Genomic DNA, 22,648 nt, shown 5'->3' with positions numbered 1-22,648 from the left:
TCAGCGATGCCACCTGCGCATCTCGCAGTGTCTTGCACGGAGTGCGACGCCAGCACACTGCAACGCAAAGACAGATGTGTCTGCCACTTAGTGGCCAATCTCGTCAAGCTTTGGTGCATTTGGTGCTTGGGGCGGGGATTTACTGACGATGACTTCATCGAGAGGCTTCATCATCCAGACTCCACAGTGCGTCAACGCGATGCCGATCCACTTCACCATGTCAATGACTGTACCGTACATTCACGTGCAACTCCTACTTTTTTTAACGACTAACTCGGATTAAATTTATAATTAATTAAGAATGACGAAGAAATTTCTATCGTGGCGTGTCAGCAAATGTGACCATTTAGTGAGAACGAATGCGAACGTGTGTGCTCCACAAAAGGTGGGTTGTCAAAGCTGTGCCGTAGATCTGCGCTAACGCGTCCACTTCGCACGCGGTGTGCCCCGGGATCACATCCCAAGCACTGCGGTGGCGGGCGTTCTTCTTTGGGCAATTGGCAATATCGACGATAAGCACCCTATGCCCTACTAAGACCGCTGTAATGACGACAACTACGACGACAGACGTCGTTTCCAGTGCTGGAAAGAACCCGTAAAAGCTATCGCCATAAAAAATGACTCTGAAAAAAGAACCCACTGTGTAAGCCTTACCCCAAACAGAAAAGCCTTGCTGGATGGGTCTCGCTATAAAACCTTTGTAAGACACGCTACCAGTAAACGCAGACTCGATTATCACTCGCATCATTTGTGGCATACGAAGCCATCTAGGCTTTCCTTCGCTTCCTCAAGGTCGGGCACTTATACTTCCTAGGCGTGTGGGAAAAAGTGAAGGAAGCGGGGGGGCGGACACCGACCTCATGTCGAGCACCTGGGAGGCAGACACTGCCGGCTGGACGTTCTTCTCCTGCAGCAGGTCGTACAGGAAGAGCTTGAAGTCGCAGACAGCCACAAACTGCCTCTGCCAGCCTTTCTTCACGCCGCCCAGTTTGGGCACCTGCACGGGCGAAGTCCAACCTCCATCATTCCATATCCGTTTATTTAAACTCCCGCACAACTCGTACGATTTCCCAGGTCCCGAAACATCTAACTGAGATACGACCAGATAGTATGAGTGCCCTGCAAGCATCTACCGGGTAATTTGATGATTCGGTTTCTCTGTCTCGCTTTGTATACACTACCGTATTTATTCAAATATAACCCAACACCTTTCTTCTTTTTCCGGTGTTGTTTTTATTAATTTTAAGGGTCGTTCTACAATTGTGACCAGAGAATTTCAACCTACGTTCGTGACCAATTTCTTGTCCCCACCGAGTGCATAGAGCTCACAAGTCACTGAGCTCCGACGCAACGGGGGAAGGGGGACGCGACGCACCCTGCCTCCTCCCTCCCTTCCATCCCTTTCCCCCTCGTGGACACGCAACAAAAAAAATATACTGAGGTTTCGCTTCATGCTGCCCACAACAATCCCCGGAATCTTCGAGTGACTTCCGGTCAGCTATTTGAGCGCCATCTCTTACTCGTTGGTATCCTATTAAAAACTTCCGGTTTATGCGTGAAAATTCATTTAATAAGATGAGACATATTATTGTTGCTGTTTACAGGTTTAAAAGCTTATCCTGCTAAGGTGAAACAAAGAAATCATGAGCCATTCCACTCTGTGACAGTGGATGAGCAGCGAAGCTGATTAGCACACGACACAGACCCGCCCCGAGGAGCCGGAAGAAATTAGACACGCTGGACGGGACCGCCACCCGGCAGAGAGTAGACACGCGCATTGGGACCGCCACCCCAGGAAAGTGGAAGGAAAGGAAACTAGGCACGCAAGTGCTTGGAACGACGACAAAGAGAGGGCGGTGCAAGCGTAGACATGGCCGACGCGGGTTGCACAGCGACAAATCTTTGAGAAACCTTTATTATTTACCTGAGTGCCTACTGATCTTAAAAATGGTGCCTATTGATAACTGATCTACTGAATATACATTTTGCTGAATTACCCAAGCATCAAGGAGAATGCAGGGAATGGTGTTCCACGTGGTGCACGTGCCAGCGTCTGCAGTGGCAACTGTTCTAAAGCAAAAGCCTAAAACAAATGGAATCTTGCACGCACGTTCGTCAATGCTTTATTTAGGCTATTTACTTCGAATCTTTTACACGGGGAAGGCGTGTGCGTGCGGTGCGTGCAGCGGTGCAAGCCTAGAGTTTTAGTCACTGCACACACGAAAAATCCACGGAACCCTAGCCATAAACAGCTTCGTTGTAAAAAAAAAAAAAAAAACACACTGTGTATTTTGAAAAACTGGTTGCTTTTCTCTTTCATTGATTTTCAGGGCAAGGAATGGTCTGTGTTAGGACTTGGTCAGTAATAACTGGGATATCTTCATTACTTGTTACAATTATAAACTCAAACGTTGGAAATATCATCAGTCTCATTAAAAGGCTGGGCTCATTGTAATGACTGGCAGTCATTGTTACCAGACATTGTTACCAACACGCTCTTCAGTTAATGTTGACCATTGTAATGCCTTGTGAAGCCCCTATTTTGGCTTGATTTGCTATTTTCTTTTAAACATCGAAAGATAGCCCACTCCTAATAATCATAGTGTTCGGATCAATGACAACATTGGCGTAAATGTGGCTAGTTAGCTGTGGCAGGACTTAAGCAAACATTGCTGAGTGGGAAGTAAAGTTATCTTTGCTTCATTGTTCCTCACCGCTATGACAAGTTTGGCGGGAAAACATTATCTAAAAAAAATGCTTTTTCAACTTTTTTCGATTTTACATAAAAAATGAGCCCACTCCTCATTTTCACCCAATTTGCTCTTGATTTTAGGTACACTATTTCTTGGAATATTACGGTAAGCTGATTTTAGCTATGCAAGACAAATTCAGCTTTAGGTCTCTCTAAGACCTACAACTCCATCAACCCAAGGGACAATTAACTGCACATTTCAAGCTCCCGTCAAGTGACTGCGTCTGCAGTAGGCCTTCCGTATACTAAGCTGCATGAAATGCAACGTTGTGAGAAACTCGCCTTGACATATCCTTCGTAGGCTGTTCCCACGCCTCTTGTTGGGTCGATTCCAACCGGCCTTTTTGCTGAAATGCAAACATTGCACATAAACCAGCCCCCCTTGCAGGAAGCCTTTCCCCAATTCTATCCTATCTCTGTAGACGCCCTTTAACGTACAGGCGGCAGTCTGAAAGAAGGTCTGCTCACTCTGATCCATTGGCACTGGACACACGGCAGGCACCTTGTCTTGACACGTGACGTGGCAGGCAAAGCCACACACTGCAAGCCAGGAAAGGGAGCACCCGTTTGTTTCAGGCTCACGATACAGAAAGTCTTTGGCTAGCTATTTCTGCAACTGCCCCAAACTAAAGCTACCCAAACAAACTAAACTACCATGAAATGGCAAAAGAGACATCAGAAATTGTTAGACATCGAGATTAGGAGCAGGCAGCTTCTTGCGCGTTTCTGCACAACTTGTAAACTCAAATTGACTGCACCACAGATAGAGGTTTATCGCAAGTTTCCTTAACAGTGAAGTTGTGATAAGTTGTATGAAATTAGCAAAAGTTGGTAGAAAGAAGTTCAAGACATTACAGTCAAACCCACTTACTACGGACCTGAATGTAGCGAAATAATGAATATAACAAACTGGCGTATGTTTCACGCTCCCGTTTGTATGCCTTGAATGCGATTTGAGCCCCCTTTTAATAACGACAGTGGCCATTCAATCGGCTTAGGCTAATACGCTGCATGACAATGACGCTCCATGTACCTAATAAAAATAAATATTTTGCAGAGCTTATGGCGCACCGTGAATTCACGAGGGCGCCCATCAAACCATTCGGCCAATCTTGGCCGCGACACGATCACATGGTCGTGTTGCCGCGGGGTCGATCGGGATCTCGAATTCGGCTCCCGACGCGCCGCTTTCTCTCCTAGCCACTGGAGGGCGCTGCAGGCGCCCCCGTGGCAGGCGAGGAGAAACCTCCTCGCCCATCGATAGATATACTCGGTGGGGCAGGGGGCGAGAGGCCGCTAAGAACTCCGGACGCGACCGAGACGCAGGCACTGGCAGGCAAGTGGGTGGCGCTGGCGACCGGATCTAGGATATCGCGGGACGCGAGGCCTAAGGGCCTCCTTTGTGTTTAGCTTTAGCCTGAACGTGCATTTGTAAATAATTGTGTAATGTAGCTTGTATTTGTAGTTTAGATTGAGTGTTTTGTAGTGTTGTGTTTTATTGTACGAATAAACGGGGAGCGGAATCCCGCTCCCGTGAAAGAACCAGGCTGGACTCGGTTCGTTGACGGACCATTTGTAGGAAATCGCGTACCGCCGCCGATTCGCCATTTCCCAAGTGGGTGGCGCTGGCGACCGGATCTATCCTGGAGGGTGCCTCGGAACCCTCAGTGTTTGTTTTTCTTGTTTTTGCTTTGAATGTTTTTTTGTTTTTTTTTTTGTGTGCGGCGTCGCTGTTGGTGTTGGGGTACTGCTCCCTCGCTGGGCGCACGCCTTGGACTTTTCCCATCTTGTGCGTCATCGCCCCTGCGGCTGCTGCTTCGAGACGCAACTTGGTGTGCACCGAATGGTCCTCTCTGGGAGGGATGAAAGGAGGAGTCGCCGTTTGGACAAACACCAGCTTGGGCTGAGCTCCTCGTCTTCTGGCAGCGTATTCCCCGGCAGGAACCACAGCTCGGGGAGCCTTGTGGGATGTCCGCGACGCCACGCAGGACGCCGGGGTGCAGTTCTCAGTGACACTGGACTTCCAGCCCCGCATCGTTCCGGGAGGGCGGTCGCAGCTGGGTCGCAACCACAGTCCCTCTCCGGTGCACCACTCTGTGGAGGGGCCAGTCTCATGGTGGCCAGGCACTCTGCTCAAGGACCCCGTTGCCCCGGAGGCCGCCGCCAAGCCGAAGTCGACACAGCCTACTGTGAGGTGTGTGGTGGCCGCGCACCCCAGGTCTCGGGCGAACTGATGGACCTCAGTGAGGACGACCTATGGGACCAGCGGTGTGTGTGTGCGTGTGGGGGTCTCCAGGCCAAACCAAGCGACGGTGTTCCCAGCAGCCTAGCCGTACGTCTGAATTCCGGCGTACTTCGATTTTTAGGAGAGGGGAGTATGGCGCACCGTGAATTCACGAGGGCGCCCATCAAACCATTCGGCCAATCTTGGCCGCGACACGATCACATGGTCGTGTTGCCGCGGGGTCGATCGGGATCTCGAATTCGGCTCCCGACGCGCCGCTTTCTCTCCTAGCCACTGGAGGGCGCTGCAGGCGCCCCCGTGGCAGGCGAGGAGAAACCTCCTCGCCCATCGATAGATATACTCGGTGGGGCAGGGGGCGAGAGGCCGCTAAGAACTCCGGACGCGACCGAGACGCAGGCACTGGCAGGCAAGTGGGTGGCGCTGGCGACCGGATCTAGGATATCGCGGGACGCGAGGCCTAAGGGCCTCCTTTGTGTTTAGCTTTAGCCTGAACGTGCATTTGTAAATAATTGTGTAATGTAGCTTGTATTTGTAGTTTAGATTGAGTGTTTTGTAGTGTTGTGTTTTATTGTACGAATAAACGGGGAGCGGAATCCCGCTCCCGTGAAAGAACCAGGCTGGACTCGGTTCGTTGACGGACCACGTGGGAAATGGCGAATCGGCGGCGGTACGCGATTTCCTACAAGCTCAAACATGAGAAATCTTAGATACAGTGAACATGCCTCTGATTCCCATTGACTTTGTTATAACCAGGTTCGCCTGTGCCACACTAGTGGCAGAAATATAGATCTAAGCATTCTAGATATTAAAGGCAGGAGTTGGGTTTTGAGACTAGCTTCTTAAGTACAAGAGTTAGGAACAATAAAATTTACATCTGCTTTTGACTTTGTTAAGAAGGTCAACTGTACAAAGTTTGAAGCTTTCCTGATCATTAGCTTGTGAGTTAAAAGATTTTGCATGTTGATGATTTGTGCAAGCCCCTCAGACCTAATAACACACTGTATAATTACAGAACTTCACATATAATGCCCCAAGACATACCTCCAGGGGGTGAAATTACTGGATTATTTTTTAGTTTCATCAAAAACAGTTTTTACACCGAACGATTTTGTGCTACCTAGTACTTAATTTTCAAAAAAGCTATATGTCACTGTCGCAAAGGCTACAGGTCAGATATTGATAACCTAATAGTTTCACCACCTGCATTTGTTATTTAAGAATATAATACAGCAAGCAGAAGTGAAATCAGATTAATAGTTTTCAAGATATTTCCTGCATAAGCAAGTCAGATGACCACAAAACATGTTTTGAGAAAATCGAAAAAGAAGTTAAAAGGTAGCGGCCTAGCCTCATATCATGAAGCACTGCCTTAAAAGAGCCTACCATCGATGTCCAGGAGACATTTTTGTATGAAGAAACACTATAAAAGTAATTTAACAAAACCAAAACAAAAAAAGCTTGAACAGATTTGGTTTTGGAGTAACCTCGGCCACTGAAAATCAGCGACAGTTCCTCATCGCATGAACAAACGAGAACAGAAAAGAGACAAGTCATTATTAAATCTTTTTGACAGCTCCAAAAACATCTTGACATACCCCTCAAAAAAAAAAAAAAAAAAATGTGATTTTTTTTTTTTAATTTGAAAAATATTATTTTAATGTTTATTAATATATTTTTTAATTGGACCTAAAATGAAGAATGAAGAAATGATTTTTGATTTGAAGGAAAGGAAAATAACAAAAAGCTATTAGAAAATGTGTATCAACAGTCCCTGTCGGGCATTTGCCAGTTGTGAAATCCTGATATGTGGTCGCTAAGGCCACATACAGAGTGTGCTTCATTTGACCACAGCAGAAGTTCTTTTTTATTACCTCTTTGCATAACATCGCATGTTTCAGGGCAAAGTGTGAAAACGGGCAAGTTTCTATTCTAATTGATAGGGTTGCACATAGGACGCCAATCTACAGGGTGTCTCAAATAGCGGCCAGGCTCTTTAAATCAATTGCAAAGATTGGTTTATTAGCCGATCCTGCTACGATTTTGTGCAGCGTTGCCCACAGGTGGCGCTTTTTACAAATTTAATATAAAAAAAAATTGTGAAAAGCAAACTTGCTTGGGGAAACACTAAAAAAAGATAAAGGCTTAACTCTTATCGAAATGCAAAAAGCCACCCGTTTTCAAATACAGTATAGACTACTTACAACGTAACCGCTTATAGTGCAGGACCGTGTATAACGCGGTTTTTTTAAACTACCGGTTCGCCTCCCATAGAACTCCATGTATTTACATACCGCTTAAAATGCAGGCGCGCGAAGGGAAATACCGGTTATAGTGCGGTTTTTGGCACAGCCCGCCGACCGCGCCGACGACCGGAGCAGCGAGCACGCTTCCCTGTGCGACACTAGATAACGGCGCTGACGGCGCGGGGCGAGGACGTTGCTCGAAGAAGTGGAGAGAAGCGAAGAGAGAGGCTTCAGTTGCCATAGCGACGGAGGGACGCATGCGTCGTTCACGTGCATGCGTCCATAGAGTTATTATAATAAATGCTAGAGGCTCAGCTGGCGCTAGTGTCTATGGGACTTCCGGTTGCAAATTGAAGCAGACAGCATGCAGTCTACTTTTCCAGTCGTCCTGTGCATTCCTATGGGAAAACGCGCGTGAATTTTGTCTCGTCGTTGGAAAATAACATTAATAACTTTTGTTATTTCGGTTGTACCGGATAGTATGTACCCTTATTAATATTGTGAAAGTGTAATTGCTTTAGTTACAGCATTTTCCTTTACCACTGAACTAGTTAAACTTCGCTATATTTCAGGCGCAAACCTCTGTTTCACGGCAGGTATGTAGAAACGAGCGAAGATTCCAAGCAAAATAACAATCGAAAGGAATGTAGAGCGTGTTCAAAGTGCGCCAGCATTCCGTTGGTGCTTGTATATTGCTATTATGCCTGTCCTCTCACTATATAAAAATTCCCCCACCGTGCATCTTTACGAGTGGTTAAAAAAACGTCCGAAACGTAAAGAATAAAGTACGTTGGGCAGTTTTTATCGCGCACCTGTTCCCTGGCTTCCCCCTATTTGCAAAGATTTGGAGCGTGCGGGTGATGATTTGAACACAGAACAAGCATCTTCGCATGTATTCATGAGCAGAAAGAATAAAGCAGTACTTATTTATTGCAAATCGGACTATATTACGTGACTTTCAATTTATTTTGATCGTCTGCAAGCACAAGGAGTTACTTATACAGTGTTACTGCGTAGTTCTTGCCGTCTCTCTTGGTTTTCCACATGTCCTTCGTTCGTTTGGCACGTATACCCCCATGCTGGAAAGCGCCGGCGCCGTGTTCGCGCTAACAGTGTCCGACAGTGCACATAAATACGGGTACGAAGCGGCTTTAGCACCGTTTTTCATGCCACGATTTTAAAATAAAAACGCCGTAACTGACCAATTATTTCATCTGCGTGTCTGGGAAATGTTCCAATGTGCCTAGTAGGTACGAATTATTCGTGATATTTGCTCTTAAAATCGAGCGCAGGAAGGAAATGCACTCGCTTTTTTCCGTAGAAATGCATTACCGGAAGTCGATTTCGGACTGCTTGTTGTCTGCTTCAATTTGCAACAGCACACTAGCGCCAGTTGAACCTCTAGCGTACATTTTAATAACTCTATGCATGCGTCCCTCCGCCCCTCCGCTGCGTTGGAAACAAAGAAACAAACAACCGCACCGACAGACCAATAGCAGATCGAGGAGAAGTGTTCGCGCGCGTTGCATGCCGGTCACGGGCCGGCTGCTTCTATCCGCAAACATGGCATCGGTTGTGATCGTCGTCATAGACGGCGTTCATCTCATCGTTCTGCGTAAAAGCGCTATCCTTGACTGTGAATTTTCGTTGTGTGTCGTTATGATAACCCAGCACGTACTAGAAGGGAAGATCCACCTACTCGTGCGGCGATGTCGTGGCGGCGCTCTCAAGACGGCAGAAACGCTCGTGTCGTCGTGTTTGTTTACTTCGACTACAGTGGTGATTTCTAAGCATTTGTGTCCTCGAACATCGCCCGGATTTCTTATTTGGCGCATTTCATGGGTGTGCTCAAGTTCAAGGTATTACTGGCGCGTACCGTACGAAGGATGCAAATTTTCACGTGTTTTCATCTCCGGAGAAAAGTGATTAGGGTTAGCAATCCTGAACGCTCGCAACGTCCGTCCGCAACCCGCGACGCCGTTAAAAGGCCGCGCCATGCAGAAGCCGCTAATTCCTTTCAAAATGTGTGACACACTTGAGACAGAACTGTACTAGTCTGGTGAAATAAAGACTTTCCTCAAACTAAGCTTTATTTTTCATCTAAGATAAAATAAATTCTTTTACAAAGGTAAGTTGTCTCATGGCATGTATTTTGGCCTGAAAAATTGATGTTTTGGTTATAGCACGGTACCGCTTATAGTGCGGATTTTCGCGACTCCCGCGACATACGTTATATGCGGTCTACACTGTAATAGGGCGCCGTTTGACACGGGAGAGAAGAGAAGGTGCAATCAGACGTGACGCCAACTGCCGCCAACGAACGAGCATGCGGCGCCGAGAACCCGCATCATTAGCAGACAATCTTTTCAACTCAAAAGCGGCACGCGTTCCGCAGGCGGCGACAGTTGCAGAACCGAAAACAGGTGCAGAAATAACAAGGAAATGCACAGCAGACGATATAAGTACACCCCAAAAGATAGTCAAAATAACCCGACAAAATGTTTTTTAACCGATTATGTGCCCAATGTGGTTTATTAGTGAAGTTGATAAAATCATGCATTGTCCGCTACTTGACGCCGGCTCTTGGTGCAGCATGCTCGTTCGTTGGCAGCAATTGGCGTTGCGACCGCTTGTCTACCATGCCAAACGGCGCCACATTGTTTGAAGACCAATGGCTTCGCTGCGTTTCCATAGGAGTTAAGCCTTTTTGTTGTTTTTTACTTTTTCCTCAGGTAAGTTCGCTATTTGCAAATTTTATTGAAAAAAAGCACAACCTGTGTTGGCAACGCTGCACAAAATCGTAGCACAATAGGATAAGAAACCGATGTTTGCAGTCGATTTAAAGAGCCTGGCCGCTATTTGAGACACCCTGTAGATGGCTGTAGCTCAGCTGCTTTCAAAATATATTTTTAGTATTTACAATATTTGGACAGAAAGCTCCAACTAGCGACGGAAAAATCACCGAGAACAAGGCATGCAAAAGTACTTTGCTAGCGAGCAGCAGCTTTACACCGGCGCGAGCAGACGACACGTGAGGCGGAAAGGAAGCGGGCAGGGAGGAAAGCACACGAGGAGGCTCACTCATTGCCCGGGAAACCGAACGCACAACCAGTGGGAACACGTGCTCAGATCTTGCATTCGATGGAGCCATTGAGCATGAGTGCAGCAAATTCTGGATTTCTACATTTTGTGCAGCTTCCGAAGGCGCTACACAAATGTCATCATCGCCATTCGAGAGCGCAGAAAATGGCCTTTTGAATGTGCCCAAGATCGCCGTGCTCAAGCACATTAGAGCACGTTGATCTCCCCAAAAGCCACTGAAAACGCAACAAAAAACGAGAAAATTTAAAGAATTTTTGGCGTTTTCTGTTGAGTTTTTGGCGGTTTTCGGGACACAACTATTAATTCGTCGCTTATTTTGCTTCAATTAGGAACCCAGTAAAGAGAAGAAATTTTACTGGTTGGTTCATTATAACAAAAAGAAGAGAAAAAAAAAAATAGTTTCATAAACTGAAACTTTTTTTGTTGTTTCCGCTTTTGTAATTTGCGTGCCCCATTAAACGAGGTAAGCAACCAAGTTCTCTGTGAATGAAGATGGCCGCCCTCACCCTCGCACACAGCCCCTTGCCGGATGAGGCCCACCATGAGGGAGGTGCAGTGGTTGCACTTGAGGGGCGCCACAAACGTCCGCACCAGGAACTGGTGCGCCTTGGGCTGGAGGGAGAGGGAGGAGCGCACGGCGTCAGAACACTGCCACGACCGTATCACAAACAGCAGCTTCCAGAGGCTCGCTTCGGCTGCAGAAAGAACATTGCCCCGCCGAGCGTGGCACTCTCTCCGCATCTTGCACCAGACTATAGTCCGTTGCAACCTAAGAACGAAGGGCGAGGGTAAGACGGGCCGGGGAGGAGGAAGCAGATTGAACGCTGGAGAAGAGAGGGGGAAACCTCCTTTTCTCTTTAGCCTTCCGTCTGCTTCCTTCTCCCCGGCCCGTCTTAGCCTCGCCCTTCGTTCTTAGGTTGTAACGGACTATAGGTGTGCACAAGTGCAATCCACTTGTGGGGATACTACATATGACAAGGTGTTGCCTGTAACGACGAGTTTCAATGAAATTGTCAATTTTCCGTGTTAGGGTTTCATCAGCATATTCAAAGGATCGCGATCGAGTCACTCGGAAAATATTTCTCGTGAAAAGCGGGTGAAGCATATAATGAAACATTTAAAAAAAAACTTTCAGCCTTTACACTCTGGTGAAGAAGAAAGACCACCGAAGCTGTACTATGGTGAGAATGAAGTAATGGCCGGCCGCAAGTTGGCAAGCCAGAGAGGAAAGGCTGGAGAGGTTGCCGCCATCGCTCATAGATGGCGGTAGCTGTCCAGAGTTCTGTGTCATCATTTGTTTGCTGACGGACACAATCCTGGGGAAACTCGCCCTTAACAGCTCCGCTGTAAAAAAAATCCTGAGCCATTCCACACTGTGATGGTGGATGACCAGCGAAGCTGTTCAGCTTCGCTGGTCCGCCACTCGAGACGGTACCGCCACTCGGCAGATAGTAGACACACGCATGGGACCCCCACCCCGGGAGAGCAGAAGGAAAGGACACTAGGCACGCAAGTGCTTGGAACAACGACAAACAGAGGGCGGTGCAAGTGTAGACATGGCCGACGTAGGTTGCACAGCGACAAATCTTTGAGAAACTTTTATTATCTACCTGAAAGCCTACCGATCTTGAAAATGGTGCCTATTGATTACTACTCTACTTAAAAGACCAATTGCTAAATTAACCAAGCATCAAGGAGAACGCAGGGAATGGTGTTCCATGCACCACACGCGCCAACGTCTGCAGCGGTAACAGTTCTAAAGCAAAAGCTTAAAACAAATGGCATCTTGCATCTGTGTTCGTCAATGCTTTATTATGGGTATTTACTTTGAATCTTTTATATGAGTGCGGCAGTGCAAGCGTAGAGTTTTTAGTCACTACACATGAAAAATCCACGGAACCCTAACCACAAACAGCTTTGCTATAAAAGAGATTCACGTCGAAGTTGTTTAGGACGGACACACATGAAATTCTCTGCAACTAGTCGCTGCATGCGCATTATAAGACAAGATCTTTCGTCGTTGCTGGAGCACTATCTGTTGTCAGATTTCAAAGGTGGCACTAGAAAAACGTCAACAACTTTAAGCAGTCTCGGTGCAGGCAAAACTAAGTGCACTGAAAGGTTAGCAGCAAGGTTTCAAAGTAGGGAGACTAGTCCAAAAGTATGGGCTCTCCTCTCTGCACCGTCGTTGACGCTGCCATTAATAACGGCGGTCACGGTGGCAACAACACTGACGACAAAAGCAAAAAATATGACAATATCGCTGATGATGGTTTGCCTACAACGTCTCTTCGAGGTAATTTTCCTGCAATTTAGTTCCTGGCTGATTTCGTGCTTGGGAAAAGATTGCAGCTAGCATAAATGCATCGACTGGACACAATGCAAACTAAAATTATCCAGATTCCACTTCCGCGTAAAAAGTTTAAATTTCCTTCATGTTTTCACTTTTGAAAACTTGAATTAAGGAATGTTTATTTCAAAGCAGATATTTTATGACACCATACAGTCGTGTTGCTAAGTAACGTGCTGTATCTTGCTGCATGGCGGCATATTTGGGGCGCTTTTAAAAGAGTGTCCAGATGAGGCACAACCTGGTTACAACGATACAAGCTTCCTGGATCACTCAATATTGTTACGAGTGGATTGCATTGCCCAGCAAAACCCCGAGAACAAGAGGAAGAGTTACCTTGGGCGTGAGAACCGTGATTGTGGGACGCGCGTCGCTAATCGGGGAGGAGATTTTGATTCCTCGCCGTTCCTACACAGAAACGAGAAACGTCAGTAAAAAAATGCAGCAACTTCATTAAAAAGTGCACATCAAACTTTTTGTGGTCACTATCGCAACCCCAAATAAGACACAGACTCAGACACAGCTTTAAAAAGTGATTCACGCTACACTTCATTTACCAATAAGCTGACAGGTGGCAGAAGCTACGAGCTCTAGGTCCAGTCAACCGTCTGTTTTGCATCACGGGATCACAATATCCGCAGAAGCGCACAGACAGAGGCATAGTGTGATAAAAGGGAGGTGATTGATTGGGCAGGCAGCATCCATTGCCCTGCCAGCTGAGTTGTGAATAAAGGATAGATAAGCTCGTGCTCACTCGAGGCACCTTTCTGAGCTACAAGTTCTTCTGCGATATTAATGCACGTTAATGACCCTTTCGTGCGGAACTCGCCTTCCTTTCGTCAAAAGTAGCAATATTTGCTACATTATTAAGAATTATAAGCTTTCCCTGTCCACTAAAACATTGTACACAAAGAAAAAAAAATTAAATGGAGGATTTCTTGGAGGCCACAAAGGGCTGTTCTTTTGACCGAAGTATAAGTTGGAGGTGAGGACCGACGCTCATTCCATCTTCCTCTTTGGGTCAGAGGACGTAAATATGCGATGGATGGATTCTTTCTGTTGGCAGCAGATGCATACTTGTGTCTGTAGGCTATACACACACATTAAAAAGAGACCAAAAGAAAAAAGATCTCTGCAAAAAAAATTGATTTTAAAAATGCCATATTTACATCCACCGGCGCCAGAGTATTCCCAGAAAGTTTCATTTGTTTACGTGGCATAGTTATTTTTCTATATATATTATTATTGGTCCACCCTTGCTAAAGGAAATGTAGAGGTTCAAGCCCTTCGAATGAATTCTCCTCTGTTGCACTTTTTCCATAAATTTCAATTTAGGAAAACTATCGTTTAATAATGGGACAAAAGAAAAGGCTCATTAATTTTTTTTCCTAATTGGAATTTAATGGGTGATGCAACAGTGGCATTGTTTTTTTACATTGCCAATGTCTTTTATAAAAGATGTTAATATTTTGTCAACAACATAAAAGGCACAAGATTTGTTCGACTTTTTTGCACAATGTTAGCTTGTGCCAGGAGCAGCGCCTGATGCAAGGCAGCGTCTGGGTTAGCTCAATGATGTCTCAAATGTTCCTCACTCTTAAGGGTTAACACTTTAGCGTTGCAATTGCGGATTTGAGCCTCCATTTCAAATGAAGGCTCAAAAAAAAAAAAGCTTCCCAGTATTTGAATACGCATGGATATTTTCTGTGGGTCTGAAGGTTCATGCGGAATGAATTGCCACGCGAGAGTTGCTCCCTGCATTATCTATGGCCCCAAAAGCGTATTTGGAAGTAGTTCTTTCCCAGTTGATACTTCCCTTTTAATTTCAGTCCCCCATTAAATGAATTACGGTTGTACTGTTTAAACAAATTTCCCGCTGCTTCCAAGTGGCGCACCTCGGTGGAGGTGCTGGACCTGACGATGGGTGGCGGCGGCACCTGGTTTTCCATCTCGGACTCCGTCGTGTCGTTGGCAACGGCTTCTCCGGCGGACTCCCCGCTTTCACTGTGATTGAGTCGCGAGGTGTCCTTGAGGAACTGGTCGAGGAAAGACATCTGCGAAGACGGCCGCTCCAGGACTGCCAGGGCGTCAAAGAAAAGGAAACAATAAATCAATCCATCTTTCATCAAGAAGCATCATTGCAGCCCTTCTGCCTCCGACTGACTTTCTGTCACAGTCAGAAGCGGCAGAACCTGAGAAAATCAACTTGCTATGAAATACTGAGTGAGCGCCCACTCAAAATTTGGATAGGGTAAAACTGGGGATGGGTGCTTCCTAGGTCAAGAATATGTGAAGATATGTCCTTTGTGTATTTTCTGAATGTCGTAAAATTGAGAGGCAAGTGCTTATTGTGGAATGGGCGGATGCTCGGTATTTTACGGTATGTGAAAAACAAATCGGTATTACATCAGCATCATTATAACTTACATGCAGTACCTTAATTTCTTGAGCCAGCCTTACAAGCTACTGCAACTTAGCTTTACCATAATATTCTAACTATTGCATACAGAAGTACAAATAATTTACCCCCGTATCACAAAAAGAATCAATGTAATGAAAATTTTACTACCGTAATATCCCGAGTCATCGCCCATCCCCGAGCCATCGCCCACCCCATTTTCTGGGCCAATATCGATTTCCGAAAAAACACAGAGTCATCGCCCACCCCTTCAAATACCCCAGCGCGGACTCTGCGATCCGCGAACACTCATCTTACCCGAATGACACGGCCGCGGACCTTACAGATGGAGGACGTCCGTGACAAAGTAAAACGAAGGAGGGAAAGACACTTCTTTTTGTTCACGCATTTCCTCCATGAGCGACCCCAAAGTGGTCGTGTATCCGTGCGAAAAGAAAACGATGGAGATAACAAAATAAGAGTTTGTTAATGTAACCGCGGAGTGTTAGGTCAAAGTCCGTCTCCGCCGAAGTAAGGTCACCGCGAACCCGCTCCTTCTTCCCGCCCGTCGCGACAGCGGTTGTGCAATTATTTAGGCAAAGCCAACGCGTAAATAAAGCTTTGCTGGAACTCCCTACACAGACGTTTGCAGAGCGTCCCAACCGTGCATTGATAGCCCGCCGTGCACGGACGCACGTATGTACGCACCAAACAAGAAAGTTGCGTGAGAGCTTGCAATTGACAAGGCGCCCGACTTGGCCCGATGCCAAAGTATTTGCCAACGCGACCGCCGACTTTCCCGCTTTCCCAGCATTGCTCTTGGTCGCTTCTTTGGTCCGCTCGCTCGCTCGCTCGTTGCGCCTGGTCGGTTTTTCTATTTTCTTGTAGAGTTCTTTCTTTTCTTTTTTTACTAGCTAGGAGAACATAGTGGTGACATTCGTTCACGGAACAAACGTTCGCGCTTTATGCAGATCGGCGGTGTTTCTAGCGCGTATGCAAGCAACGGACTTCGCTATAGTAAAATGCTCTTTCGTGAGCATTTTTTTCTATAAAACAATGAAACTAAATCGAGTTTTGAGTTTGATGTATCGCTTGTGCATCAGCGCTAGATACGCAGAAGAAATTAGGCGGTTTTTTCCGCTTTTTTTCAACTGTTTGTGCTCGCCCACCGAGACATGGCCCACCCCACTTTTTTAATGAATTTCAGGCGGTAGGGGGGTGGGCGATGACTCGGGATATTACGGTAGGCTTACATTTTATATATCTAATGACAGAACACAATTTTTAGCTATTAAACATTAATGTGCCTCAGCTGGCAGCGACTGCGATGCAAATATGAAAGTCTTACATATCAATACTTGGCTTTTGAAATTGCAGAAGCTTGTCTAATGAATGTCGACTCCCACCCAATGCATGGCATATTCAAACGTTAGGCCTGTTCTATGAGTCTACCCCATTGTCCTACCAAATTCTCTGGGAGCTTTTTTTTTTTTTTTTTACTTGACAACCAAGAGTTTTTAGAAGACAAAGTTATTTAACGAGCTGGTTAATGTTACGCGCGATTATAAACCGAAAACGAACGGATGACAAGGGGACAAGCACACATCTGTTTGTCCCATTGTTGTCTGTTCATCTCCGGTTTAGAATCATGTGCAAAAGACTACCTCAGTTTACGGAATTAGTTCTGTAAAGTTGGCAAATCCCCATCTAATTTAGAAAAATATGAAGGTACCTGAGACCACCCGCAGTGCAAAAATATTGCTGCATCAGTCTTGATGAGCGCGGTAGCCTTCGGGCTAAAATAAATATATTGTTGCAATCTGCGACTGACTGAGAAACGCGGAGCTTTATTCCCACACTCACGAGAAATGGGAAAAAAATGCACCACCATGTCCCTCCCGACTACTACGAACTACTTCTATTTTTGGTAACATCCCGGTTAAAATTTACAGAGAATCAGATATTTGATTTAATTCTGCGAGCTACTAGAATCTGGGAAGGCAACGTGGGCAATGTGGCACTCACATCCGTCACCTGTGGCTTCCAAGCGCTGCTGCAGGTCTCGGATCTGGGAGTCCTTCTTGGTAGACTCCTTCCGGAAGTGCTCAAACTCCTGCTGAATCTTGCGATGCTCCCTGCACATGCCCCTCCATAAGCTCGGACCAAGGCAGAGTGCAATATGCCGGGCTAAGACTAACGTCGAGTTCCATCCCCTGGTGACCTTACGTTGTTTTGATTATATGTTGACCTTTAATTTTTGACAACATTTGCGGAAAAAAAAAAGTAGACTTACATTCGAATAAATATGGCAATTATGACTCGCTGGCAATGGTCGTCTGCAAACTAATTATGTTGGACGAGGTACCACTCGCCGCGGATGGTTGCATGCTACTGCAGGCGACCGTCGGTGGCAAGCCATACCTATTTCGGTTGCTTGCGCTCTCGATCATCTCCTACTTGACGAGCCAGGTGAAAGTGTGGGACTGCGGATCCCATGGTCTGGGGTTCGATTCCTGCTGAGCTCCTTGATGTAGCTCTCTGGTTTCGACTGTGTTTTCCTAGTTATGATGACGCATGATTTGTTCCGCTTATTATGCCTGCTACGGGCTATGCATCCTTTATGTTGCCTCAGGCTTCGTGCAACACCTTTTCGTCACACTCAAGCTTTACAGTTTTCCATGAAACCAGCCTATAAACATTTAAAAAAAGCGGTGCTGTAAAACTAAATGTTTAACGCACCACCGGAAGTGATTCGGGGGTAGTTTTTTGATGCAGGCACCACATTCTTCCAGCTCACACAGGGCGGAGTAAATCGAGTGGAAGACAAGAGACCCTGAGGGCCAAAAGGGAGTGACTCACTTCTGCTGGGCAACGAGCTCTGCCCGCACCCGGCTCAGCTCCTCGCAGACCACCTGCTTGGCCTGGATCTCGCTCTGGAGGCTCGACTGCAGGGTGAGCAGCTCCATCTTTTCCAGCTTCTGGGACCGCCGGTTGCGCCAGTTCTTCTCCTGGGGGGGACGGGAGGGTGTCACAACCCACCCAGGAGACTGCCGACGGGCCAGTCATACGAGGGCACTTCACACAATTGACGCCCATCTTCCGCTTCTCTCAGATTCTGCCCCCGAATTCCGGAAGGCTTCCCATTCTTCCTGCCACTTCAAAGCACTCTAGCCACTGATAAGATGAGAACAACAGGCAGAAGCATCAGCTGTCCCACCTTCGCCGCAAAATTCTTACTTTTGGCAATGCCTTGGCACCTCGTGTATCTTGAGCACGTAAGCACACGACCAAAGCACAGCTGAAGGCATGGTGTGCGTGCTGGAGGCATTCAAAAGATGAACCTCGATGTTATCTCTGACACTGATACCCGCTTTTTGCCTAATTCGTAAATCTTTTTCTCGTTTTGCAAGCGTTCCCAGCCCCACTAGAGCTTCCCAGAGAGCCCAGGCCCCGGATGAGGGGGGCCTACCGCAGTGGGCGTGGGCAGTCCGCTCATCCTCAGGTAGTCCAGCTCCTCCGTCATCTTGGTGGCCAGGGCTTGCAGGTAGCCACGGGCATCCTTCTCGTCGCTCACCCTGTCCAAGGGGAACACAGGGTCAGATCTCGGGGCACCGTGTGCGGGCAGAGTCGGAGAAAAAGAGCGCGCGGTCTAAAAGCCAAAAAAGCAGGTGCACGAAAAGGTGGCGGTCGGACATCTCGAATTCGAGAAAGATAAACAGCTCCACGTTGTGTTTTTCTACATCTCTTTTCTTCCGTCAAAATCTCGAAAAAAATTGTGTATATTACTACCCAAAAAAGCTTAAGGCACGGTTACATACTTGACCTCATCGAGGGTCATTCCAAACAAAATCCACAATGTTTTGTTTCGTTTAGCGAACCATCTGTCACTAAACGCTCAAAGTAATTTGTTTCAAGAATTTACCTCGATACATAGAGAACAAGGCGTAGAAATTCTGCTCGAAATTAGGCGTCCTTTTCCCCACCCCAGCTATGTTCCGCGAGGCCCCAGGAAGGCAGCATGGCCTCCCTTCGTGCTTCCTGTATATCCCGCTCCCTTTGTCCCTCACATGCACGCAACCGAGGTACTCCCTGCCCAAAGGGATGAGCGAAGGAATAAAAAGAAACATACTCGCAGCACATGATCGAATGAACAGTGGGACGCGTCAGTTAGATTAGTATTGCCAAGGACTGCAGCTAACTGACGTAAGAGGCAAATTAAACGGGATTTCCAACATTCCTCCGCCATTAGAGGGAGTGAGGTAACAAAAGAAACTAACTACATACAACGGCTGTCCGCATGTGTCTCTTTTCATTAGCACCGCATAGGATTCGTAAGTATTAATTGTAAGAGCTTATTTCCATGCGTCGAGAGAGTGTTAATCCTTTTATGCGGGTCTCACAACTCGTACATTGGGTTTTACAGATTGCCTGTTCGGTGGCTCCCTCTCCAAAGCAGTTGACACATTTCCCCTTTAACTCGCAAAATTGAACGGAGATCATTACATTTTTAGCGAAAATAAAAGGCGGTGCTTTATACTGATTCACTACACCGCATCAAGTGGCAAATTATTCTATGGCGTGAAGCAAAGGGATCGATGGTTGTTTGAAGAGACAGCATAAATCGGCTTCTGAACAAATTGAGCTAATATTTCATTCAGAGGTGGCCAAAGAATGTGCAGTAAGATTATGAAAGTTTCACTCAACTAACTTATCCTAGTAAAAACCTGGAAATAAAAATCAAGCAGTCTGTGTTAATGCATAGTACAGTCATAGTAATAGCTGCAACACGTCTCGGCAAAGTCGCTGGCAATCGGCGTCACCTTTCTGAACAAAATAGACATCTGTTTTATTCCAGACACTTTTGTTTCTTATTTGTTCCGGAGCGTGTGAAAGTGCACCTCCCAGCACGAGCTTTTAGTATTGACAGTGCTACAACAACATTTTGTTATCTGCTAGCTTTTTTGTTTTCTTTTTTCGAAAAGCATGTTTTGTACTACAAAACCCCTAGGTTTAAAGCGGGTTGTTAACGCTGTGGCATAGTTCAGTGGTAACGCCTCTGCATTGCACGCAGCAGACCCAGGTTCGATTCCCATGGGCAGACGGTGATCTTTTTTGAGGATTTTGCCACATCGACGGACACCCTACATGCCAACTGCAACGACACTACTACTATGACATCAACAGCTACGACATCAACAACTACAACTACAACAATGGACGTCATATCCAGTGGTGGGAAGAGCCCCTTAACATCTATCACTTTAAATAAACTTTCCTACCTATGGCGTCCGTCTGCTAAAAAAAGGACGTCTGATTGGCTCAACCGCCAACAGATGAAGCCACATAAGATCGCAAGCAGCCACGACGGGCGCTTTTCTCAACCTCGTCAATCGCAGACGATGTTTCTGAGCCAGAAGCAATGCACTCTTTTTCTGCGGAAATTTTCAGTGCGCAATAATTTAGTCCATCAATAAAACATACAAATTAAGATAAAAGTAGAACAAACGAGGACACCTAAGCACTTCTTACGAGTTGTGAATGCACAAGCATGGATGTCATTCTTCCGCTCCCTTAGTTCGTCTGCGGTGAAGAGGCATGGACGGCCACGTTTCGCTACTGCCGAAGTTGCGGCTGCCGACGATATAGGCCGTGTTCCAAAATTTACTCGATCTTACTCCAGGGTAAGGGTCTTGTACCCTTGGCATTTTAAAACCTACTCGCGTCCAGCGTTTTTCGATCTGCGCTGTCAGGTGATACGATCCGCCGGAGTAACTCGGATCGATTTCGGCAAGATTTGGAACACAGCCATAGATGCCTCAGGCGCCGCCATGTTTCTGGGCGCTGAAAGGAGCAGAAACAGCTGCACACTTGCTCACGTACACACACTTGCACGGCTTGGGAACGAGCGGGGGTTTATATGAGAAGGCTTTGCAAATGGCGCCCGATACCGCTATCGCGTTCCACTGTTAAAGGCAAAGCTTAAGCATACTCCAAGTTTTTATAACTTTAATGCACGTTTTTTGGCCACCCGTGTACAAGACCTTGGCTCAATACGTTCAGAAATCTAAATATCTGGTTCTTTCACACAGCCAATGATCCCTTTGCTTCACGCTGTAGAATTTGATGAAAACTCCGCTGCATCCTGAGTGGGATCAATTGTAAGGGCGGCAGGTCATTCCGGCGGTTGAAGAGAGAGAAGGGCCTCACCACTGGATGATCTCGCTGATCTGTGCTTCCCACTGAGCGACGGACTCCTTCTTCTCCCGCAGCTGGCCCATCTCCTCTTCGAAGCACCTCCGCTCCTCGTGCAGTCTCCTCACAGTCTCCGCCAGCTGGAACAGGGCAGTCGGCGTTTGTATGCTCAGCACCGACAGTCAACTTACGGACCCAGGAAATTCTGGCAGTTTGTACGTGAAGCATGTTAAAGGGGCACTCAAATGCTTTTTGTAGAAGCTTATTTTTGATGGCATATCATTTGTTGGGGTTCAGTCAATAAAAATGATCAGTTCTAGATGGCAAGACGTCCTAGTTGACTCACTAGCAATAGAAACACCGGCACTGTTTTCTCTTCTTGGGGCATGCTTGGGTACGGGCCACCTCTATAAAATTGGACCAATGAAAATAGTTAATGGTGTGGAGATTACAAACGTTACTATTATAGCTCGTTTCAGGTGCGTTGTGGATTATATTTTTACAAAATGTCAAATCTTTCGGTCAGTGGCGCCAATAGGGTAAGCAGCACCCGGGGCAATGGCCCGCTGCGGCCCCTCCCCCCCCCCTTTTTTACTGCCCAGCTGCACTCCCTTTAGCACAGCACTGCACTCGCTGCCATTCATACCATCGATTTTCGGAGCGTGTACACATTTTCTCCAGACTGACCCATCACAATCTGCGTTACCACAGCCATTGCCACGCTAGTAAGGCAAAGGGAGAATATTTTTGTTTCTTGTTTGGCTTTTATCTATGGATGAAAAGAGCACTGCTTTTCTTTATTCGCTTTTTCTTTTAAACGTCAACTTTCTCTCTCTCTCTTTTTTTTTTTGGGGGGGATTCCAGGGTTTATGTTGCTCAGGTAGTGGCCATGCGCGCACGTAGGCGCAATGACAAGCACGGCGTAAGGCAGGGCGAGATGCACGCACAAGCAGCAGGGCTAGCGGCTTCCAACTACTACACTTTAAAGAGGTGCTACAGTATTTAGCAGTTCTTGGATGCACCATTTGGTATGCTCCTGTTTGTCAGGGTCTTCGGTATTAGCAGAGATACGCATAAATTTCAACTGAAGATTAGGTTAACATACTTTTGTATATTGAATTAACAATACAGTACAGCCCGCTTATAACAAACCTGGAAATAACAAAATAACGGATATAACGGAATGCCAAAAAGTCGGAGATCGCCCACAAATATGAGATAGCGCCGTCCACTGCGTCGACGGCACTATCTCTTATTTGTGGGCATCGTCATACGACGATGCTGGAAGCGTAAACCGGAAGGAGCTCCGCAAGTCTTTGTACAATGATGTGGAAGAGGCACTGCACAAGTGGCTTGTTGACGCCCG

At 46.6% G+C, this 22,648-nt stretch overlaps 1 protein-coding gene across 4 annotated transcripts in view; it reads right to left on the bottom strand.

The window, feature by feature from the left end:
* The window catches only part of LOC8026993 (serine/threonine-protein kinase MRCK alpha), a 187,130-nt gene that overhangs the window by 53,516 nt on the left and 110,966 nt on the right, over positions 1 to 22,648 (bottom strand). For 2 of the 4 annotated variants that reach the window (XM_029966709.4, XM_029966710.4), the window contains exons 19-28: positions 21,298 to 21,422; positions 18,560 to 18,665; positions 17,950 to 18,098; positions 17,116 to 17,225; positions 14,588 to 14,769; positions 13,029 to 13,100; positions 10,849 to 10,954; positions 3,191 to 3,292; positions 3,035 to 3,099; positions 858 to 997 (exon numbers count right to left, since the gene is read on the bottom strand). In XM_029966709.4, the coding sequence (XP_029822569.1) occupies positions 858 to 997; positions 3,035 to 3,099; positions 3,191 to 3,292; positions 10,849 to 10,954; positions 13,029 to 13,100; positions 14,588 to 14,769; positions 17,116 to 17,225; positions 17,950 to 18,098; positions 18,560 to 18,665; positions 21,298 to 21,422 (1,157 nt within the window). The remainder of the gene's footprint in view (positions 1 to 857; positions 998 to 3,034; positions 3,100 to 3,190; positions 3,293 to 10,848; positions 10,955 to 13,028; positions 13,101 to 14,587; positions 14,770 to 17,115; positions 17,226 to 17,949; positions 18,099 to 18,559; positions 18,666 to 21,297; positions 21,423 to 22,648) is intronic. The other 2 variants (XM_029966711.4, XM_029966712.4) reach the window with 1 other exon arrangement.

Source organism: Ixodes scapularis, unplaced genomic scaffold (genome assembly GCF_016920785.2).
Source record: "Ixodes scapularis isolate PalLabHiFi unplaced genomic scaffold, ASM1692078v2 PGA_scaffold10__122_contigs__length_95168666, whole genome shotgun sequence".
In the NCBI taxonomy this organism is placed as follows: domain Eukaryota; kingdom Metazoa; phylum Arthropoda; class Arachnida; order Ixodida; family Ixodidae; genus Ixodes; species Ixodes scapularis.
This window is presented reverse-complemented; position numbering and strand designations above follow the sequence as displayed.